The sequence below is a fragment of the Littorina saxatilis genome, linkage group LG13 (genome assembly GCF_037325665.1).
Source record: "Littorina saxatilis isolate snail1 linkage group LG13, US_GU_Lsax_2.0, whole genome shotgun sequence".
Lineage (NCBI taxonomy): Eukaryota > Metazoa > Mollusca > Gastropoda > Littorinimorpha > Littorinidae > Littorina > Littorina saxatilis.
In genome coordinates, this window is record NC_090257.1 from 7251329 (window position 1) to 7274889 (window position 23561).

The 23561-nt window shown below is 43.2% G+C and overlaps 1 protein-coding gene across 3 annotated transcripts; it reads left to right on the plus strand.

Moving 5' to 3' along the window:
* Nucleotides 1-449: 449 nt before the first annotated feature.
* Nucleotides 450-21929, plus strand: LOC138946380 (uncharacterized). Of its 3 annotated transcripts, none has more exons than XM_070317957.1 (7): nucleotides 450-844; nucleotides 1628-1750; nucleotides 2044-2280; nucleotides 2564-2712; nucleotides 3152-3461; nucleotides 4173-4451; nucleotides 20334-21929. In XM_070317957.1, exons 1-7 carry the CDS (start codon nucleotides 613-615, stop codon nucleotides 20732-20734), a joined length of 1731 nt encoding a protein of 576 aa, XP_070174058.1. In that variant the 5' UTR covers nucleotides 450-612; the 3' UTR covers nucleotides 20735-21929. The 3 variants fall into 3 exon arrangements, with proteins under 3 accessions (XP_070174058.1, XP_070174057.1, XP_070174059.1); XM_070317956.1 differs by lacking the exon at nucleotides 20334-21929 and adding an exon at nucleotides 4798-6742 and having other exon boundaries at nucleotides 457-844; XM_070317958.1 differs by lacking the exons at nucleotides 450-844; nucleotides 1628-1750; nucleotides 2044-2280; ... (1 more) ...; nucleotides 3152-3461; nucleotides 4173-4451 and adding exons at nucleotides 16044-16569; nucleotides 17356-17478; nucleotides 17774-18013; nucleotides 18302-18450; nucleotides 19672-20002.
* Nucleotides 21930-23561: the final 1632 nt, after the last annotated feature.

Genomic DNA, 23561 nt, shown 5'->3' on the forward strand with positions numbered 1-23561 from the left:
AGAGAGAGAGAGAGAGAGAGAGAGAGAGAGAGAGAGAGAGAGAGAGAAAAGGAAGAGAGAGAGAGAGAAAGAGAGAGAGAGAGAGAGAGAGGGAGAGAGAGGTAGAGAGAGTCAGAGAGAAAGAGAGACAGATAAAGAAAGAGGGAGACAGACAGACATACAGACAGACAGTCAGACAGACAGACAGACAGACAGAGTGACAGGCAGATAGAGAGAGAGACAGACAGACAGACAGACAGACAACAAACATATAGACTGACAGACAGACGGACAAACAGACAAACGGACAGAGACAGACGGACATAAATAGTAGGTAGACGGCCAAGACGGACAGACAGACAGACAGACAGACAGACAGACAGACAATCATATAGACTGACAGACAGACGGACAAACAGACACACGGACAGAGACAGACGGACAGAAATGGTAGATAGACGGCCAAGACGGACAGACAGACAGACAGACAGACAGACAGACAGACAGACAGAATTTGGGGCGGAGGGACGTGGCACTGACTTACAGAGAGAGTAGACTCGTACCACAATGTCAAAACAAGGGAAAGTGCAAGCCACGCATAATATGTAAGTACCAGGAAGATCCGTGCAGTGCATGGTATTCATCGACACGATCTTTCCGGACCTCCTTGACACTCAGCCACTTTCACTCCACTTGAGGCAGTGCAGCCTTCATCTGAAGCACGTGCTCTCCTGCTATAAAACCTGGTGCAGCCAGCTGTTGACATCCAACTCTCATCCACTGTTTCACGCTTCGCTTACACGGGGAAAATCCAGCTGTGAAAAGATGTTCCGATTTCTGGTGATCTTCTGGCTGCAGCTTGCTGGTGAGTGTGTCATGTCTGTGTCATACATGTTGGCCACTATTGTCTATTGGACACATTTTGGATTTTGTGGGATCAATGTTGACGTATTTTTTAAAATCATTCCTGACAAAGTTAATGTGTGGGATGTTAACACTTTGTTTTTCGTGAAATGGATCCTCTTGTTTGTTTTTAGCTCTTTCTTTACTGATTGTACTTGTTCCTGTCTAGAGATGATGGCGTTGTGTTCCTTTGCAATGTATGTTTAGCCTTAGCTGGCATGTGTTTTCATATCTGTTTCTGCATGGTTTAATTGTAACCTGTGGAAGTGTGGACATTTTTCAAGATCATCTAAACTTCAGTCATGCTTGAGATATTCTCAAGATAAAATCAAAACAATTAAATTGTTTCATCAGTTAGTTGGTAATCTAGTAACATTCTTAACTGAGTGAGGCAGAGCGCTGTTCAGAGATATGATAAACAAAGGGAAGTAAACGCTCTAAATGCATACGACATGTGTAATAGAGTAAGTGAGATTATACGGAACCAGCCTCCTGGCACCTGAGAAAGTAACAAGCATTGAAATGAACAAGCGACTTCATTCATCAAAGACAACGAAGATGAAAGTCGCTTGTTCATGTCAATGCTTGCTATTCTCTCAGGTGCCAGGGGGCTGGTTCCGCATAACCCTCACTTACTCTATTACACATGTCGTAGGCATTTACTTCGTAAAGTGCACAAAAATAGTGTGTTTTGTTTTAGAAATTGTTTAATGAGAACAACTATCTATCGCTCACCATACTTCAGGTTACAGCGGTCTGCAGTGGTCGGAGAGGTTTCAAGACAACTCCGGGCCTATGGAGGTGTGCTCTGGGCAAAACATCCGACTCTTCTGGAACTTCACGCTGGCCCAGGATGAACACGTCAAAGGTACGGTGTAGAAAAGAAGACATGGCTTCTGACATGAGCATCTCTCTTCCTCTCGCACAGTGTGACATTTCGAGAGTATTGTACTCTTTTGCCATCAGATTCATATCAGTTGCGTCTCCATCAGCACTGCTAGGCTTTTTTTCTGTTCCGTAAAGTTGTGTCCCCTTTGAATATACACTGACATATTTCACTCAATGGAAAAAACCCAAAGATATGTAGTTGAATGCTCGTTAAAGACAAGTTGATGTGACCTTTCTTTGGTCGGCTAACTGTGTCTGTACTTCTTCATCCAGACATGGTGTGGACGTGTCAACCCGAGGGCAACGCGACGGAGCTGTTAGCCTCCTATGTGGACGACATCTTTGTGCCAGTGTCTGAGTTCTCTGGACGTCTGTCCCACCTGCAGAACGGGGGGATAGAGCTGAGCTGCGCCACCATCTTGGAGTCTGGCAACTACAGCGTCACCGTTAACACTGTAGACAATGGCGACGAAACTCTGTACCGCCAGACAGCCTGGGTCAAGGTCGTTGGTGAGTGTAACGAGAATGAAGGGGACGGGGATACAGTGTGTGTGTGTGTGTGTGGGTGTGTGTGTATGTGTGTGTTTGTGTGTGTATGTGTGTGTGTGTGGGGGGGGGGTGGGGGAGGGGGTGGGGGGGTGACCGGGGCTGTCTGTGTGTCTGCTTGGATGCGTGTGTACGGTTGTGATGTGTAGTCTGCTTACTTGTACTTGTAAATTATAACCAAGTGGCATGGCAGATTAATATGTTCAAACACATTGTTATTAATGATTCCTTTTCTCCATGCCGACAGACACGCCCAAGACCCAGGACGGACAACTAGAGGTGAGACAGGAGAGGGAAGCTGTCCGTGATGACACGTCAGACAGACAGTGGCACGTGCATCTAACGTGCGGTCATTTCTTTGACCTCGGTCTCCCGGCTGTGGACGTTGAGTGGAAGGTTGGTCATGTTGACGTGCTTGCAAACAAACGTACTTGTGTGCGTGATTTTGTGCTATATAATGTGCGTGTGGGTAATGTTGTGATATCTGCGACTTGAAACTGCTTGCTTGCATGAATGTCAGAATGGTATTATGTATGCAATGGCATAGCATAGAAGAAGACGTTTTTTCATAGTTGTAAAAAAACAAACCCACAGAACATAATAATACCACAAGAATGAACTAAGAAATGGTTTACTTAGCTCTCTTTTCCTCCTTGTGTGTCTTGCAGACCCCTAACGGCGAAATGTTGAGCAGTTTGTTTGTTTTTGTATCTAACCAAGTTATGTATTTGGTGCATTTTTTTCTGTTTTTCTAACAAAACAGTATCCAGGATCAGGAAGAATACATTCAGAAATTCTTTACTAAGCTCTCCTTTCCTCCCTGTTTGCCTTGCAGACCCCTAACGGCGAAACGCTGAGCAGCTCTTACTTCCACAAAGGCAACTTTCACCTGCTCTTGTCCAACCCCGTCAAGGGAGGCAACTACACGTGTAGTCTCCCTTCCCTTTCCCCGGCCACCAGGTGTCTCCCTCCGGGCTCTGCGCTGCGTAATGACACCATTTACGTGGACGAGATGGCGGCCCGCTTATCCATCATGGAGGCACGGCAATTACAGATGCAGGATGACTCACAGAAAGAGAACCTACCACTGCATGACGACATTGCTCAACTGAAGGACGAAACAGAGACCCTCAGGCTTGGCTTAGGTTAGTATTAACACGTAAAACACAAGACTAAAGATGAGTATACCTGGGCGAAAGTTTTTGTTTTTTTAGCGTACTTATACAGTACATTCCGTCACACAGATGACATTGGGTAAAGAGAATTAAGGTGGTCCTTTGGGTGAACAGAGATGACCTTTTCATTCATTGTTCTTCAGCAGGGAGGGGTAATTGGAGGACGGAGGGGGGGGGAAGCAAAGAACAGGACACACAGACAAGGGGGGGGGGTGGGGGGAGGGGGGGGGGGGTGACCCTCCCACCAACGGAAAACACAAGTGGACAGTGCCCAGCCGGGCAATGTTGTCATTGAGAACCGTTCCTGTCCGACACCCGTAAGCTTCCCCTCAAGTTTCTTAACTTGCAATTTGTTTTTCGTTTGTCTCGTTGGTACTGCATGTTGACGTTGTTTTGTGTTTGTAATGTTGTTGTTGTTGTTGTTGTTGTTGTTGTTGTTGTTGTTGTTAATTGATCACACGTGGCAATTTGTCGCACTTCTGTTGAAGTAATGACTTGTCGTTAAGAGATTCATTTATAAATATTGTGGCTATTTAGTGTTGTAGATTTTGTTCGTTGTCGTATTTCTAAGCTATATAGACACGCTACGAGTCATCTTCCACGCCTGGCTGATTTCACACTTCACGGATACAGACTAGTTTGCGGAGAGTATCATCGACTCTTATTGACTCTGTCTTTCAGCCACAGCCACGCTACGAGTCCGTCTTTGCTCTACTGAAAACGCAAGGCTGCATGCTGAGCTGAATTCAGTGAAGAACGAAAACGACCAGCATAAAGGTTACATCAACGCCTTGCAGAACACAACGGAGACACTCAAAGCTCGGCTCGAAGTCGTTGTTTACTCTACTGAAGACGCAAGGTTGCAGGCTGAGCTGAATTCAGTGAAGAACGAACTCGGCCATCATAAAGGTTACATCAACGCCTTACAGAATACAACGGAGACACTCAAAGCTCGGCTTGGTATGTGTACATGTTGCGCGTGTATGTATCTAATCTGTACGTGTGCGTGACTGTGCGTCTGTGTATGTGTGTGTGTGTGTGTGTGTGTGTGTGTGTGTGTGTGTGTACCTGTGTGTGTGTACGTGTGTGTGTACGTGTGTGTGTGTGTGTGTGTATGAATGTATGAGTGCGTGTGTGTGTATGTGTATGTGTGTGTGTGTGTGTGTGTGTGTGTGTGTGTGTGTTTTCAGCAACAGCATTATCACTATCCATATCATCATCATCATTAACAACACTACCACCACAACATCCATCACCCAACTTTAACATCAGTAACAATACAAGCGTCGTTACATTCCACTTTCAGACACAGCCACACTACGAGTCAGTTTCCACGCCAAGCTGACCTCATTCTTCACCGGCTACGGAACTCTCACGCCGTTCACTGTCATCACCAACGAGGGGGACGCCTTCAGTGGAACAACAGGAATCTTCACAGCACCAAGGAACGGAACATACTTCTTTGTGGCGTCAGCGGGAACAGACAGCAGTGGCAAGTATGTTAACATGTTCCTGCGGAAGGACGGTGTGGACGTGTCATGGGCACGCACACGACAGTACTCTAGTTACTACACGATGGGATCGGTGCAGGCCACGCTGTACCTCACGGCGGGTCAACGCGTCTGGTTGCACAGTGATGCATCAGATTCACACTATTTCTCCACCACCACCTCCTTCACTGGATTCCTGATCCACGCCGACGACTAGAGGAAGGAAAGTCATCATCAATGTCTAGGACCATTCCGCTAGAGCTGATTCAAAGACTGATTTGCATAAACAACACTCAAAGAAACATAACTGTGAATCACGTGTTACACGTTGTATTCCTCTGTCACCACATAATCCGCGGGGCTCCTTATCTACGCCGACGACTAGCTGAAGACACGTGAACGTCTTAGGCATTGACCATTCTGAGTGAACGATCCCAAGAATGATTGGCGAGACAGACAAAATAACTCACGGAAACATAACTGTTTGCCAACACCTACAACTTAGATTCTTCTTTCACCACATTGTCCACTGAATATTTGATCCGTGATTACGACTATCGAGAGACAAGTGAACGTCAGTGTCTTTGACCATTCTGCATAAAGTTACTGTAGGAGTGATTTACGATGCGAAAACTCGAAACAATTATTGTGTGACTCAAGTGCTACACATGTACTGCTCCTTCGACACATCGCTCTCTGGGTTCCTGATCTGTTCCCATGATAAGACGAAGAAATGTTAACGTCTGTGACATTGGCTGTATTCTGCTTGGAGTGTTTCAAAGAAAGACTTTGTAAATTCATTCAAAACAATAGCGATGTGTTAGACTTTGATCCTCTTTCGTCACCTTGCTGGATTCCTGGTCAGTGCCGACAATCAGCTGAAGCTGGACTGAAAGTCTTGGTGGATTCCTGGTCAGTGCCGACAATCAGCTGAAGCTGGACTGAAAGTCTTGGTGGATTCCTGGTCAGTGCCGACAATCAGCTGAAGCTGGACTGAAAGTCTTGGTGGATTCCTGGTCAGTGCCGACAATCAGCTGAAGCTGGACTGAAAGTCTTGGTGGATTCCTGGTCAGTGCCGACAATCAGCTGAAGCTGGACTGAAAGTCTTGGTGGATTCCTGGTCAGTGCCGACAATCAGCTGAAGCTGGACTGAAAGTCTTGGTGGATTCCTGGTCAGTGCCGACAATCAGCTGAAGCTGGACTGAAAGTCTTGGTGGCAAGGCGCTATGTACAGTCGGCGTGGGGTTAGTTTGTTCTTTGCACCTGAGTGTTTTATCTTACCTGGTGTCCTTCAGAAGACTTTGATATATACCTTGTCTTATGTTTGTTGAAGCTAGAGATTTCTGTGTGAATTGCCAGTTTTTTTGTTTCATTGGTTGGTTTGTTTGGATGGTTGAAGTCAGTAGTTCGGAATAAGCTAATAAACTCGCCAGAGATAATAGATGACGAACAGTTGCTGTTTTGTCTTGTTTGTAAATATTGTGAAAAATGGGACGGATGTTTCAGATACTGAATGATTAACTATGAACATAATATTATCCTACCTACGTGAGAGAGATTACTCATGAGATAACAATTACTAAATGATTTACTATGAACATAATAATTCACATCAATTGGACGATTATCTCTTGGCAGATGTACAAGCTCTTGATCTTGCAAAGTTCATGATTAAATATAGATATGGGATTTGCATAACTTTGCTTTCTGGTTCACATGAGAACCAATGTAAATATTGAAAATTAAAACTGCAAACTGTAATTCTCAACTCTCTTTGTGTGTGTGTGTGTGTGTGTGTGTGTGTGTGTGTGTGTGTGTGTGTGTGTGTGTGTGTGTGTGTGTGTGTGTGTGTGAGTCTGTGTGTGTATGTGTGTATGTATGTGTGTGTGTGTATGTGCGTGCAAGCGTGCGTGCGTGTGTGTGTTTGTGTGTGTGTGTGCCTGCGTTTGTGTGCGTGCCTGCGTTTGCCTGTGTGTGTGTGTGTGTGTGTGTGTGTGTGTGTGTGTGTGTGTGTGTGTGTGTGTGTGTGTGTGTGTGTGTGTGTGTGTGTGTGTGTGTGTGTGTGTGTGTGTGTGTGTGTGTGTGTGTGCGCGCAAGTTGTAAACTACCAGAGAAGATTAACTCTGCCACAAAATTGTGTGCTAGTGCCACAGCCGTTCACACTTTCCGATTAACACCACTGAACCCTCACTTCCTGTTTTTGTATGGACTGAAATGATGTAAATCACGGTAAATCCATCGAGAGAGTCACTCACTTTGAACTCAAAGCCATGACGTTCCCAAAGCCTTGTGTAGGGAACGTAATGGCTTTGAGTTCAAAGTGGAGAGTCACTGTAAGATTCACTGACGCTTTTCTACACATAACAACGTTCTGACACCTGGCTGCTGTCAGATAGTTCAGAGCTGGACTTTTACCTGACGCTTCTGTCTTAATCTCGCAAAGAAAATGTTGCGATTCAAACTTGGTAATCACTCAAGTGTTCATTTATACAGCGCGAAAGACTGGTGTGATCTGTCTGTGGTGGTTTATGCGATAAGAAAAGTAGTTTCAAATTGACTGCAAACAAAACACTACACATCAGATTAATTTGTTTTATTGTTTGTAACCTCAGGACTTCAAGGAGTAGACAGCTAAGATATTTAACATTTTGTTTTTCAACTTTGTTCATCTCACCACAGTCACTTTGTTGTTTGGATTATGATATTTATAACTTTATTCTGCACATACATGACACAGAGCACTGACAGAAAAAGCGAACACTCAGAGCACCCAGACTCACAAACATAACAAGACACAGGAGAAAGTGAAACTGGCCAAATGATATCCAGGTAATCCACACTTCTGTCTTCGTCACTAATGCTGTTATTGTCACTTTCTGCTGTCCAAAAACAACCCTTGTTAAAATGATCGTCAAGTTCCGGAATACGGAGAATCTCCTCTCTCTTCAAAGGTTACTGCTTTCAATACATGTCTTTGCTCGCAAAATGCACACAATTATTTTGAATTCTGATCTCACATTGCCACACAGATGTACTAAGATGGGAAGTAACTCTTGATATTCGAAGCAAACACGAGTGTTCTACCTTAGACCACTATTGGTGTTAAACGAAAGCAGGCGCCGCTCGGCTGTAACGAGTGTGTACGCTGCATGTCACGCTAAAACTTCCTCTCTTTGGCAAGAGGCAGACAGGGTTTTTGATATTTGGTACCTGTGCAAGTGAAACAATGCACTTAATCCATGTAAAAGCCTGGTGATTTAGACGATCATTTACACCAGATGGATTCTAGCTGTAAAAATACAACGCAATGTTTCCAATTATATTTCATGTAGTTGATTTGAGACCGACTTAAAAAAAACGCACACTGTAGCTTTCAATATGTGATGTATTCACCACACACACACACACACACACACACACACACACACACACACACACACACACACACACACACACACACACACACACACACACACACACACACACATACACACGCTCGGAGATAGACAGACTTATTGGCAAAGCTATAAACAGAAACCTATTTGTAGAACATGTGAAATTCCCTTATTAGAAAATAGAATACAGGTCGGTGTATTATTGCAAATCATATAGGTGTATGCATATGTGCGTATATGCATGTGTACATAATTATGTGCGTTTGTCTGTTTGTATCTCTGTGGGTATATATGTTAATTTGTGTGTGCAGTTTGGGTTTTGGTTTGTTTGCTTGTTGTGTGTCTGTGTGTGTGTGTGTCTGTGTGTGTGTGTGTGTGTGTGTGTGTGTGTGTGTGTGTGTGTGCAGGGGGGAGGGGGAGGGGTTACAACGGACTTATACATAACATCCCACTTTTCCACGAACGCAGAAGCGGAAAGACGAAGAACGGCGTTAATGCAAGTTCAAGTGCATTTCATCAAATGTGATACTTATATGACTGCGTACACACATGGCCGGGCAGCAACACTTCAACAACGAAAACACGAACCGCGGACAACGATTCCATTAAGTCTTTATCAGGTATTGGGAAGAAATTTACTTTGTTTTAAAGCCACAACACCGCTAACACTGTTCCAAGGTATTGAATGCATTCGATCAAACTTTTGGAAAGACGTTCTCTTAAAAATTGATTCATAATAAAGCATTGATTTTTGAGAGAGAAGATTGCTTTGGAGATCAATGTGGTTTATAAAAATAAAAGCTTATATTTTATAGATAGGGTGAAAACTATTTGGGTTAATAGAGATATGATACAGTGCCTCTAGAATTTTTGAGTACGGCGCAATGAAGATCGACTGCTGTGCGAGCGCTTGCACTTCGCAAAAACACAGTCAGCCCGCAAGCAGGCGAACACAATAATGACCTTGACACGCGGAACAGAGAAAGAGAGCGAAAGAAAAAGAGAGAGAGAGAGAGAGAAAGAGACAGAGAGACCGAGACAGACAGAGACAGAGAGACACAGAGAGAGACACAAAGAGAGAGAGAGGGGGAGAGAGACAGAGACAGAGACAGAGAGAGAGACAGTTAGAAGGAGAGAGAGAGAGGGGGAGAGAGACAGAGAAAGACGGATAGAGAGAGAGAGAGTGTGTTAGGAGAGAGAGAGGGAGAGAGAGAGGGGGAAGAGAGAGGAGGGAGAAAGAGAGAGAGAGAGAGACAGACACTGAGAGACAGACACTGAGAGACAGACAGACAGACAGAGAGAGAGGGGGGGGGGAGAGAGAGAGTGAGGGGCATGAGAGAGACAGAGAGAGAAGAGAGCGACAGACTTAGGAGAGAAAGGGGGGAGAGAGAGAGAGAGTAAGAGAGAGAGAGAGAGTGAGAGGGGAGAGAGAGAGACAGAGACAGAAATAGAAGAGATACGAGAGAGAGAAAGAGAGAGAGAGGGGCTAGTGACATTGTCCAATGTCTGATACCAAACTTGTCACCAGAAAAAAATCCCGTGTCGTGACGCATACGCACATAATTATATCAATGGGACCACGAGAAAAAAAAAGAAGAAAAAAAACTCCGCGAGAAAGTTTCGCATGCTGATACATGCGGATAGTTCAGTCTAAAGCGAGCAAGCCTTGAGCTGTTACAGTTTGGTTACATAAATACCACGATGTTTTTGTTTGGTTATCAACCTAGTAATATAACTTATCCCCCCCTCTGCTTCTTTCTCTCTGTAAACTTGTAGGGCTAGTTATTTTTCGGTAACTTACCCAACAACCAAAATCACTTACCCAACAACGGGCCTGAATCCTCGATAGCTCATGGGTAGAGACTGTACACATTGTGGATCTACTTTTTGCGACTCAAAAGTTCAGAACACTCTAAAGTACAAAATATACATTTCTGGAGCAAACAATACAACCATACCGCATTTAAACCAGCAACTACAGGCTTGAACACATGAATCTCAATATAAAATCCATGAGTTTGGTTGTTTTCTGAATTCAGATCTGCCGTGCACAATCGTTTATCGCTAGCAAGATTCCAAGGAAAAGTAACTCTCATACTTTGTCTAGCGACACGAGTAGTTCCCCTTCCAGATTTCGGCTTCATCGACAAGACTGCAATCCGACGGTCAGTTTTCAACAATATTTCATTTTATAAACAGATCATACGCAATCCATTGCAAACATTTAATCAACTTAAAGAACATGCAGCAGTTTCATACACTATTTTGCCCCAGAAAACTTAACTTCATACAGTTTTTAACGTCGGAACACGGGTGTAAAACTTCGTCTGCTAGTCACATTCGAGGAAAGAACATTTTCTGAGCGATACCAAAACATGAACAGAACACACACTATCTGCCTTTACCGCCACAGCAGAATGACAACATAACTGTGTACTTGATTTTAGTTTAAAACATGGAAACTGACAAGAAGTGTTAACAAAATTGAATTATTTGCACGGAACTATACAACCGCGCATTAATCGATAGCCTGCGCAGGTAGACTGGTTGGGTGAATATGATTCGATCAAACTTTCGCACAAAAACTCCTCTTTTCTTTGAATAACTGAAGAAAGGAGGGATAAAGAGGTTACATACCTCGTCTCAGTGATTATCAAAAATAATGGTCTCAGTTCGCGGTCATGAAAAAGCTCGCTGAAGCTCGCATTTTTCATGATCCACTAACTTCGACCATTATTTTTGATAATCACTGAGACTCGGCATGTAACCTCTACGTCACTGGCCTTCGAAGACCTCGTAACTCACATTTTCCCGATTTTCGGATTTTTGCATGGTTCCGTCCCTTGATTTTTTTCCTATCATCTGTGAAAAGCTTGTAACTCTATCTATTTTGCAAAGGTCTTTTTCCCCTGATTTTAAAAACCTCGTAAACAAACGATGCCGGGTTTTCAATTCAATACGATCAGGATGTTATAAGATAACAGTAGGCCTACATATAGATTTATTGAAGTGTACCGGTGTATGACTATGTGATGTTATTATGTTTAGATTTCAGACAAACATATTTTATGAAAATGTTAGCCATTATATCTTTGGTATGATGGTTATACGCATACATATGTCTCACCAACACATATTCCAACAACACATACACATTTAAAGGAGATTAAAGATTTTAAAAAGTTTAAAAAAAAATCAAGGTGAAGATAACATCATGTTCCGTTACTGCACACAGTGTGAGGCACACGTCAAAGATCTTCCATTGTGTTTGTTTGTTGATATGTTTGCATGTTTGTTATTGTTAGCTTGGTTGGTTTATTTGTTGGTTCGTTGGCTTTTGATCGGGTTTTTTCTGTCGTTACTGGCTTGGGTTTTTACACCCCCGGTATAGGGGTGTGTATAGGATTCGGTCGATGTGTTTGTTTGTTTGTTTGTGTTCGCATATAGATCTCAAGAATGAACGGACCGATCGTCACCAAACTTGGTGAACAGGTTCTATACATTCCTGAGACGGTCCTTACAAAAATTGGGACCAGTCAAACACACGGTTAGGGAGTTATTGGTGGATTAAGATGATTCGGTCGATGTGTTTGTTTGTTTGTTTGTGTTCGCATATAGATCTGAAGAATGAACGGACCGATCGTCACCAAACTTGGTGAACAGGTTCTATATATTCCTGAGACGGTCCTTACAAAAATTGGGACCAGTCAAACACACGGTTTGGGAGTTATTGGTGGATTAAGATTCTACAAGGACTTATAGAGGGACATAGTAATGGTCAAAGGGAAATAACCTTCTCAGTTGGTGGCAGTGAGAATGGTAAGGACGGGAGTGTTTTTCCTACTGCGGAGGAATTTCTTGTTTCCTCTGACTTTCTTTAAAAAGCCTGTTTATTCATAATTTTATTTTATTCGGACAATGCTCATTTACGTCTCCAGCAATTGCGCATTGTATTGAAGTGTTGTGCACCAAGCGGTACTAAACAGCCGTCAAGAACTTAAAATAACCATCCCTCTTTCCACTTCCTGCATAACACTCAGACTCGTCCGGCCCCACAACAAGGCCAAGGGAGAGCGGAAGGGCAGTAACACTGTGGATTTCATATCCACAAGTCTACAAGTGAATGAAATACTACAAGTTCACATCACTGTTTATTGGCTCTATCGACGCCCTATTTTGCTTCCGTGTATATAATAAGCATAGATCGTCGTCCTCCCGAACAATTTTTTTGGCTTTATCGGGTCTCATTTATCCATAACAGGATGCCTTTGTTTTCCTTCTGTGTAATGTGTTATTGATATAAGCAGATTCGCGATCGTCGATAATGATTTTTCATGGTGTTGTGTAATTTTTAGATTACAAAGGAATTGATATGTAAGACAGTTTCAAGCGAGCTATCTTTCGCGGGTGTATTTACTGTGTAAACAACTCTAAATATGGCAAAAGTATCACGTGATAATCAACTTTGGCTTCGAAGCAGACGACACTTTTTTCCGTAACCAGATGGGAGTGATGCAACAATATCACGGTCTCCTTCCCACAGCAGTCTCAACATTTCGACTTGTTTTAACCTTAGAACGATGTCTGTATCGTAACTGTGAAGAACAGAACGGAGATCACTGTCGAAGTCGGCCAATCTGCAATCACTTTCGTCTCAGTTCGTCTATTCTCACAAACATTAGCGAAAAACATGGGAGATAACTCTGTATTCTTATTTTGATAGATTCCGCGCAGTAATTATGCATCCGGTCAGAGAGATATGCCGGCGATACGGCATGGGCCGATGATGATCAGAATGCGTATATACAATGTCTCAAAAAAAGTACCCGATTTTCTTTCAATACTACAGACAAGTCAGTAACTTTTTTGAAATCATGTTGACGTGATATTGTAGTCAGTTCATAGAAGTGTTGTCCCCAGTTCACAGCTTTCATTTGAGATCGTCTGTATCTTCACACCGCGTGATCAATGTAGCCAATCCGTTTTCCAATGACATATTGCATCCTCATTGCCATATTGTTCATTACATTGGGGAATGTTTCCTATGGAATGTTCTGGATTTCTCTGAGAATATTTGCCTGTTGTAGGTTTCTTGGTCGTGGGTACATACTAGCGTATTAGCTTACATATTAGTTTTTCCATTTCTCGGTACTGATGTTTCAATGTCTTTTGGGGTACTTTAATTTTAGACACCCTATATATACTTAAATTGCGAAGATAGTGATGGCTTGCAGAACATACGCTTAAACCTTCCTTGCGATTATACTGTAATATTGCTATTTCATATGTTACGTAGATTTCCATTGGTCAATTGGGCAAAACTGAGCTCATTACAAAAGTGATATCGACGACATTTCCGTCGATATCAATTTTGATATCAACGACCGCTTTATTGCTTCCCCACTTCAAAAACAAAGACACCTACATTTAAAAACAAAAGAATATATATGAAAATGCATTTATGCCAGAATTTAGTTGAGCAAGTGACTAATTACTTTTTGAAAGAAAAGACATTTGGAAATACTGGAAAGTACAAGAAAAGAGTGAACAAAAAGAAATAATAATCAGAGGGAGGGATATGGAACAGCCAAAACTGAGACAAATACTTTGGTAATTTCTTTACAGTGAATACAAAGTGTCCAGAGAAATAGCAATATATCTAACATTGACGGACTGTGTGATGGTATCTTCTGCTATGGTCTGTTGAGACAGTGATATCAAAATCGAGACCGGAGGTCAATATTGGGTAAAGTAATGGAGGAAAGGAAATCACAATGAAACCATCTGAAGGGATCTATGCAATATGGAATGAACACTGAGATGTAAACTTCACATTACTTCACTGTTCACACCGTTAGATACAGGAGAAAGACAATCATTTGTGTGTGTGTTTGTTGATATGTTTGCATGTGGGTTGGTGGGTTGGTTGGTTAATTGGTGTGTTGGTTGGTTGGTTGGTTGGTTGGTTAATTGGTGTGTTGGTGTGTTGGTTGGTTGGTTGGTTGGTTGGTGGTTTGATTGGTTAATGGGTGTGTTGGTTGGTTGGTTGGTTGGTTGGTTGGTTGGTTGGTGGTTTAGTTGGTTAATTGGTGTGTTGGTGTGTTGGTTGGTTGGTTGGTTGGTTGGTGGTTTGATTGGTTAATGGGTGTGTTGGTGTGTTGGTGTGTTGGTTGGTTGGTTGGTTGGTTGGTTGGTTGGTTGGTTGGTTGGTTGGTGGTTTGATTGGTTAATGGGTGTGTTGGTTGGTTGGTTGATTGGTGGTTTGATTGGTTAATGGGTGTGTTGGTTGGTTGGTTGGTTGGTGGTTTGATTGGTTAATGGGTGGGTTGGTTGGTTGGTTGGTTGGTTGGTTGGTTGGTTGGTGGTTTGGTTGGTTAATCGGTGTGTTGGTTGGTTGGTTGGTGGTTTGGTTGGTTAATTGGTGTGTTGGTTGGTTGGTTGGCTTATTTCTGTCCGTTTTCTACAATGTTAGCTTGTATCTGTCTTTTTTTTAACAACTTGTCTCACTTGTTTATTTATGGCTTTAATTGTTATTCGGTCACTGCTTTGTAATTGTGTCTCCAGCAACTGGGCATTTAATTCAAGTGTTGTGCACCAGGCAGTACTAATGATATAGTCATTCCTCCTTCCTCTCCTTGCATAACACTCAGAACTATTCGGGCCCACAACAAGGCCAAGTGGTTGCGAAAGGGCAGTCAGCGTGGTTGTCATATCTAAAAGTCATATTTGAGTCGCTGTTCTCACACTATGACCTTGACTGGTGCAACGCAGCGTGAATTCGGTCAGTTCTCTCCACCAATCAGAACGCAGCACAACCAACTGGAATAAGCAATATGCAGTGAACGATGCAGTCTCCATGTTTAGATGGAAGTGCAGCAATCACTGTAATGGGTCACTGTCTGATAAGGACAGATTTAGATTCAGCCAGGACACAGCGACCTAACAACGGATGAAGCCCTGACATCAAGGCCGTGCTACGCAGAGCCTGTCAGATTGCCAGTACAGCCAACAGGAAGCTAGATATAGCAGGAAGTTGTATGGTGTTAAGTGCATTGACAAAGCTGTCTGCTATGAGGCCTCAGGAGTGGATACTTCCCTCGCCAGTATGCAAGAGTGCACGCGTCTGCCTGCACTTATTACTCACTGAAACAAGCACATTAGCAAATGCAACATACACCTAACATTTAATGCAAACAAACTGACTGAGGAGTTTGTAACCTCAAACGTAAAGACAGTGTGTGTGTGTATGTGTCTGTGTATGTGTGTGTGTGTGTGTGTGTGTGTGTGTGTGTGCGTGTGTGTGTGTGTGTGTGTGTGTGTGTGTGTGTGTGTGTGTGCGTGTGTGTGTGCGTGCGTACGTGCACTGTTTTTTGAATGGACAACGAAACGATAGAGATAGGAGGGGGGGGGGGGCGGGAACGTTCTCAGAAAAGTACGAAACAACAGGAAGAGAGAGAGAGAGAGAGAGAGAGAGAGAGAGAGAGAGAAAAGGAAGAGAGAGAGGTAGAGAGAGTCAGAGAGAAAGAGAGACAGATAAAGAAAGAGGGAGACAGACAGACAGACAGACAGACAGACAGACAGAGAGTGACAGGCAGATAGAGAGAGAGAGACAGACAGACAACAAACATAGACTGACAGACAGACGGACAAACAGACACACGGACAGAGACAGACGGACAGAAATAGTAGATAGACGGCCAAGACGGACAGACAGACAGACAGACAGACAGACAATCATATAGACTGACAGACAGACGGACAAACAGACAAACGGACAGAGACAGACGGACAGAAATAGTAGATAGACGACCAAAACAGACAGACAGACAGACAGACAGAATTGGGGGCGGAGGGACGTGGCACTGACTTACAGAGAGAGTAGACTCGTACCACAATGTCAAAACAAGGGAAAGTGCAAGCCACGCATAATATGTAAGTACCAGGAAGATCCGTGCAGTGCATGGTATTCATCGACACGATCTTTCCGGACCTCCTTGACACTCAGCCACTTTCACTCCACTTGAGGCAGTGCAGCCTTCATCTGAAGCACGTGCTCTCCTGCTATAAAACCTGGTGCAGCCAGCTGTTGACATCCAACTCTCATCCACTGTTTCACGCTTCGCTTACACGGGGGAAAATCCTGCTGTGAAAAGATGTTCCGATTTCTGGTGATCTTGTGGCTGCAGCTTGCTGGTGAGTGTGTCATGTCTGTGTCATACATGTTGGCCACTATTGTCTATTGGACACATTTTGGATTTTGTGGGATCAATGTTGACGTATTTTTTAAAATCATTCCTGACAAAGTTAATGTGTGGGATGTTCACACTTTGTTTTTCGTGAAATGGATCCTCTTGTTTGTTTTTAGCTCTTCTTTACTGATTTTACTTTCTACTGTCTAGAGATTATGGCGTTGTGTTCCTTGGCAATGCATGTTTAGCCTTAGCTGGCATGTGTTTGCATATCTGTTTCTGCAATGTTTAATTGTAAACTGTGGAAGTGTGGACATTTTTCAAGATCATCTAAACTTTTCATGCTTGAGATATTCTCAAGATAAAGTCAAAACAATTAAATTGTTTCATCAGTTGGTTGGTATTGGTAATCTAGTAACATTCTTAACTGAGTGAGGCAGAGAGCTGTTTAGAGATATGATAAACAAAGGGAAGTAGTCGCTGTTAATGCATACGACATGTGTAATAGAGTAAGTGAGATTATACGGAATCAGTCTCCTGGCACCTGAGAAAGTAACAAACATTGAAATGAACAAGCGACTTCATTCATCAAAGACAACGAAGATAAAAGTCGCTTGTTCATTTCAATGCTTGCTATTCTCTCAGGTGCCAGGAGATTGTTTCCGCATAGCCCTCACTTACTCTATTACACATGTCGTAGGCATTTACTTTGTAAAGTGCACAAAAATAGTGTGTTTTGTTTTAGAATTTTTTTAGTGCCAACAACTATCTATCGCTCACCATGCTTCAGGTTACAGCGGTCTGAAGTGGGCGGAGAGGTTTCAAGACAACTCCGGGCATATGGAGGTGTGCTCTGGGCAAAACATCCGACTCCTCTGGAACTTCACGCTGGCCCAGGATGAACACGTCAAAGGTACGGTGTAGAAAAGAAGACGTGGCTTCTGACATGAGCATTTCTCTTCTTCTCGCACAGTGTGACATTTCGAGAGTATTGTACTCTTTTGCCATCAGATTCATATCAGCTGCGTTTCCATCAGCACTGCTAGGCTTTTTTTCTGTTCTGTAAAGTTGTGTCCTCTTTGAATATACACTGACATATTTCACTCAATGGAGAAAAAACCCACAGATATGTAGTTGAATGCCCGTTAAAGACAAGTTGATGTGACCTTTCTTTGGTCGGCTAACTGTGTCTGTACTTCTTCATCCAGACATGGTGTGGACGTGCCAACCCGAGGGCAACGCGACGGAGCTGTTAGCCTCCTATGTGGACGACACCTTTGTGCCCATGTCTGAGTTCTCTGGACGTCTGTCCCACCTGCAGAACGGGGGGATAGAGCTGAGCTGCGCCACCATCTTGGAGTCTGGCAACTACAGCGTCACCGTTAACACTGTAGACAACAATGGCGACGAAACTCTGTACCGCCAGACCGCCTGGGTCAAGGTCGTTGGTGAGTGTAACGAGGGTGAATGGACGGGGATACAGTGTGTGGGTGTGTGTGTGGGTGTGTGTGTGTATGTGTGTGTTTGTGTGTGTATGTGTGTGTGTGTTGGGGTGGGGGGGGGGTGGGGGAGGGGGTGGGGGGGGTGACTGGGGCTGTCTGTTTGTCTGCTTGGATGCGTGTATACAGTTGTGATGTCTCGTCTGCTTACTTGTACTAGTAAATATCCAAGTTGCATGACAGATTAACATTTACAAACACATTGTTATTGATGATTCCTTTTCTCCATACCGACAGACACGCCTAAGACTCAGGACGAACAACTAGAGGTGAGACAGGAGAGGGAAGCTGTCCGTGATGACACGTCAGACAGACAGTGGCACGTGCATCTAACGTGCGGTCATTTCTTTGATCGCGGTCACCCGGCTGTGGACGTTGAGTGGAAGGTTGGTCATGTGCTTGCAAACAAACGTGCTTGTGTGCGTGATTTTGCGACTTTAAACTGCTTGCTTGCATGAATGTCAGAATGGTATTATGTTTGCAATGGCAGCATAGAAGAAGCCGTTTTTTTCATAATTGTAAAAGCAAAAACACCCACAGAACATAATGATGCCACCTGAATGTATTAACAAATGCTTTACGTAGCTCTCTTTTCCTCCCTGTGTGCTTTGCAGACCCCTATCGGCGAAATGCTGAGCAGTTTTTATTTTTGTGTATTTAAAGGCACAGTAAGCCTCCCGTAAACCATCACAGATACTGTCAGGCTTTTACACACAGTACAAACACCCTTTCATTTAAACACTCACCGCTTGAGAACATCCTATGTGCCCTCCGTAAAGAGCGAGCAATTTTCAAAGAATGTATTTTTGCGTGGTTTATCTTACCCCTGAGGGGGTCCTGATTTGGCCTAAATAGTCCGCTGGACCCAAAAAGCAACAGCTAACTGATCTTACCCCTGAGCCATCGTGAACCCTTGTGATCTAGTTTCTTTTTTTCACAATGTAGTCGTCAGTTTGTAATTTAAATGCAACTCGCTGTAAGCTTATCTGCAATAGCACGTTATTATGTACCTCTGAATCTATACGAAACAAACGGCTGTGATTCACAAGAACTCTAGCGATGGCTTTTGACTGTTCAGAGGAACTGGCGATCTGCATAAACCGTCGTCTGCTACGAGAACCACGACCTTGTGTGACCCTGCTTCTGGGCGTTTCTTTTTTCAAACTTTCAAAACTTCCAATTGTACTGATCTTGTCTTGATGAAAAAATAATTTATTTTATGATTTAAGAATGTTTGTGTAACAAGCTGTCAATTTATTGTTTAGATTTTAAAAGTTAGGTCTAGCGCCCAAACGCACCACGGTCCGATTTTGAGAGGAGACAATCGGCAACGTTAATTATTTGAAAATTGCTCGCTCTTTGCGTAGGGCACCTAGGATGTTCCCGTTCGGTGAGCGTTCAAATGGAAGGGTGTTTGTACTGTGTGTAAAAGCCTGACAGTGTCTGAGATGGTTTACGGGAGGCGTACGGTGCTTTCAACCAAGTTGTGTGTTTGGTGCACTTGTTTTTCTTCTTCTGTTTTTCTAACAAAACAGTATCCAGGATCAGGAAGAAACCATTAAGTAATACTTTACTAAGCTCTCCTTTCTTCCCTGATTGCCTTGCAGACCCCTAACGGCGAAACGCTGAGCAGCTCTTACTTCCACAAAGGCAACTTTCACCTGCTCTTGTCCAACCCCGTCAAGGGAGGCAACTACACGTGTAGTCTCCCCTCCCTTTCCCCGGCCACCAGGTGTCTCCCTCCTGGCTCTGCGCTGCGTGATGACACCATTTACGTGGACGAGATGGCGGCCCGCTTCTCCATCATGGAGGCACGACAATTACAGATGCAGGATGACTCACAGAAAGATAACCTTCCACGGCATGACGTCATTGGTAAACTGAAGAACGAAACAGCGACCTTGCAGAGTCAAATGGAGGATCTGAAGTTTCGACTTGGTGAGTCCTATACCTTGTGTTGTATTTTTGTTATATAGATTATGTGTGTGTGTGTGTGTGTGTGTGTGTGTGTGTGTGTGTGAGTGTGTGTGTGTGTATGTGTGTGTGTGTGTATGTGTGAACATGTGTATGTATGTGTGTGCGTGTGTGTGTGAGTGTGTGTATGTGTGTGTGTGTGTGTGTGTGTGTGTGTGTGTGTGTGTGTGTGTGTTCAGCAACAGCATTGTCACTATCCATATCATCATCATCATTAACAACACTACCACCACAACATCCATCACCCAACTTTAACATCAGCAACAATATAAGCGTCGTTACATTCCACTTTCAGACACAGCCACACTACGAGTCAGTTTCCACGCCAGGCTGGCCTCATCCTTCACCGGCACCGGAACTCTCACGCCGTTCACTGTCATCACCAACGAGGGGGACGCCTTCAGTGGAACAACAGGAACCTTCACAGCACCAAGGAACGGAACATACTTCTTCGTGGCGTCAGCGGGAACAGACAGCAGTGACAAGTATGTTGACATGCACCTGCAGAAGGACGGTGTGGACGTGTCATGGGCACTCACAGAACAGTACTCTCATTACTACACGATGGGATCGGTGCAGGCCACGCTGTACCTCACGGCGGGTCAACGCGTCTGGCTGCACAGTGATATATCAAGTTCATACTATGACTCCATCTCCACCTCCTTCACTGGATTCCTGATCCACGCCGACGACTAGAGGAAGGAAAGTCATCACCAATGTCTAGGACCATTCCGCTAGAGCTGATTCAAAGACTGATTTGCATAAACAACACTCAAAGAAACATAACTGTGAGTCACGTGGTACACGTTGTATTCCTCTGTCACCACATAATCCGCGAAGCTCGATCCTTATCTGCGCCGACGACTTGCTGAAGACACGAAAACGTCTTAGGCATTGACCATTCTGAGTGAACGATCCCAAGAATGATTGGTGAGAAAGACAAAATAACTCACGGAAACATAACTGTTTGCCAACACCTACAACTTAGATTCTTCTTTCACCACATAGTCCACTGAATATTTGATCCGTGATTACGACTATCGAGAGACAAGTGATCGTCAGTGTCTTTGACCATTCTGCATACAGTTACTGTAGGAGTAATTTACGATGCGAAAACTCGAAACAATTATTGTGTGACTCGAGTGCTACACATGTATTGCTCCTTCGACACAGCGCTCTCTGGGTTCCTGATCTGTTCCCATGATAAGAAGAAGAAATGTTAACGTCTGTGACTTTGGCTGTATTCTGCTTGGAGTGTTTCAAAGAAAGACTTTCTAAATTCAATCAAAACAATAGCTGTGTGTCAGACTTTGATCATCTTTAATCACCTTGCTGGATTCCTGGTCAATGCCGACAATCAGCTGAAACTGAGGAGCTATGTGATTTTTTTTTGTTATTTGCACCTGAGTGTTTTATCTTACCAGTTTTCCTTTAGAAGACTCAAATATATACCTTGCCTTATGTTTGTTGAAGCTAGAGTTTTTGTGTGAATTGCCAGTTTTTTGTTTCATTGCTGGGTTTGTTTGGATGGTTGAAGTCAGTAGTTCGGAATAAGCTAATAAACTCACCAGAGATAATAGATGACGAACAGTTGCTGTTTTGTCTTGTTTGTAAATATTGTGAAAAATGGGACGATGTTTCAAATACTGAATGATTAACTATAAGAATAATATTATCCTACCTACGTGAGAGAGACTACTCATGAGATAACAGTTACTACATGATTTACTATGAACATAATAATTCACATCAATTGGACGATTATCCTTGGCAGATGTACAAGAACTTGAAAAGTTCATGATTGAATATACATATGGGATTTGCATAACTTTGTTTCATGGTTCACAGGAGAACCAATGTAAATATTAAAAATTGAAAATGCAAACTGTAATTCTTAACTTTCTTTGTCTGTGTGTGTGTGTGTGTGTGTGTGTGTGTGTGTGTGTGTGTGTGTGTGTGTGTGTGTGTGTAGTGCAGTGTGTGTGTGTGTGTGTCTGTGTATGTGTGTGTATGTATGTGTGTGTATGTGCGTGCGTGCGTGTGTGTGTTTGTGTGTGTGTGTGTTTGTGTGTGTGTGTGCCTGCGTTTGCCTGTGTGTGTGTGTGTGTGTGTGTGTGTGTGTGTGTGTGTGTGTGTGCGCAAGTTGTAAACTACCAGAGAAGATTAACTCTGCCACAAAATTGTGTGCTAGTGCCACAGCCGTTCACACTTTCCGATTAACACCACTGAACCCTCACTTCCTGTTTTTGTATGGACTGAAATGATGTAAATCACGGTAAATCCATCGAGAGAGTCACTCACTTTGAACTCAAAGCCATGACGTTCCCAAAGCCTTGTGTAGGGAACGTAATGGCTTTGAGTTCAAAGTGGAGAGTCACTGTAAGATTCACTGACGCTTTTCTACACATACCAACGTTCTGAAACCTGGATGCTGAGAGTTCAGAGCTGGACTTGTAACTGATTCTTCTGTCTTAATCTCGTGAAGAAAATGTTGCAATTCAAAATTGGTAATCACTCAGGTGTTCATTTATACAACGCAACAAGAGATCTGTCTGTGAGTGTTTATGCGATAAGAAAAGTAGTTTCAAATTGACTGCAAACAAAACACTACACATCAGATTTGTGTATTGTTTGTAACCTCAGGACTTCAAGGAGTAGACAGCTAAGACATGTAACATTTTGTTTTTCAACTTTGTTCATCTCACCACAGTCACTTTGTTGTTTGGATTATGATATTTATAACTTTATTCTACACAAAAATGACACAGAGCACTGACAGAAAAAGCGAACACTCAGAGCACCCAGACTCACAAACTTAACATAACACTGGAGTAAGTGAAACTGACCAAATGACATCCAGGATATCCACACTACTTTCTTCGTCACTAATGCTGTTATTGTCACTTTAATTTTCTGCTGTCCAAAAACAACCCTTGTTAAAAGGATCGTCAAGTTCTGGCATACGGAGAATCTCCTCTCTTTTCAAAGGTGAATGCTTTCAATACATGTTTTTGCTCGAAAAATGCACACAATTATTTTGAATTCTGATCTCACATTGCCACACAGATGTACTAAGATGGGAAGTAACTCTTGATATTCGAAGCAAACACGAGTTTTCTACCTTAGACCACTATTGGTGTTAAACGAAAGCAGGCGCCGCTCGGCTGTAACGAGTGTGTATGCTGCATGTCACGCTAAAGCTTCCTCTCTTTGGCAAGAGGCAGACAGGGTTTTTGATATTTGGTACATGTGCAAGTAAAACAATGCACTTAATCCCTGTCAAAGCCTGGTGATTTAGACGATCATTTACACTAGATGGATTCTAGCTGTAAAAATACAACGCAATGTTTCCAATTATATTTCATGTAGGTGATTTGAGACCGACTTAAAAAACCGCACACTGTAGCTTTCAATATTGTGTGTATTCAACACACACACACACACACACACACACACACACACGCACTTACACACACACACACACACACACACACACACACACACACACACACACACACACACA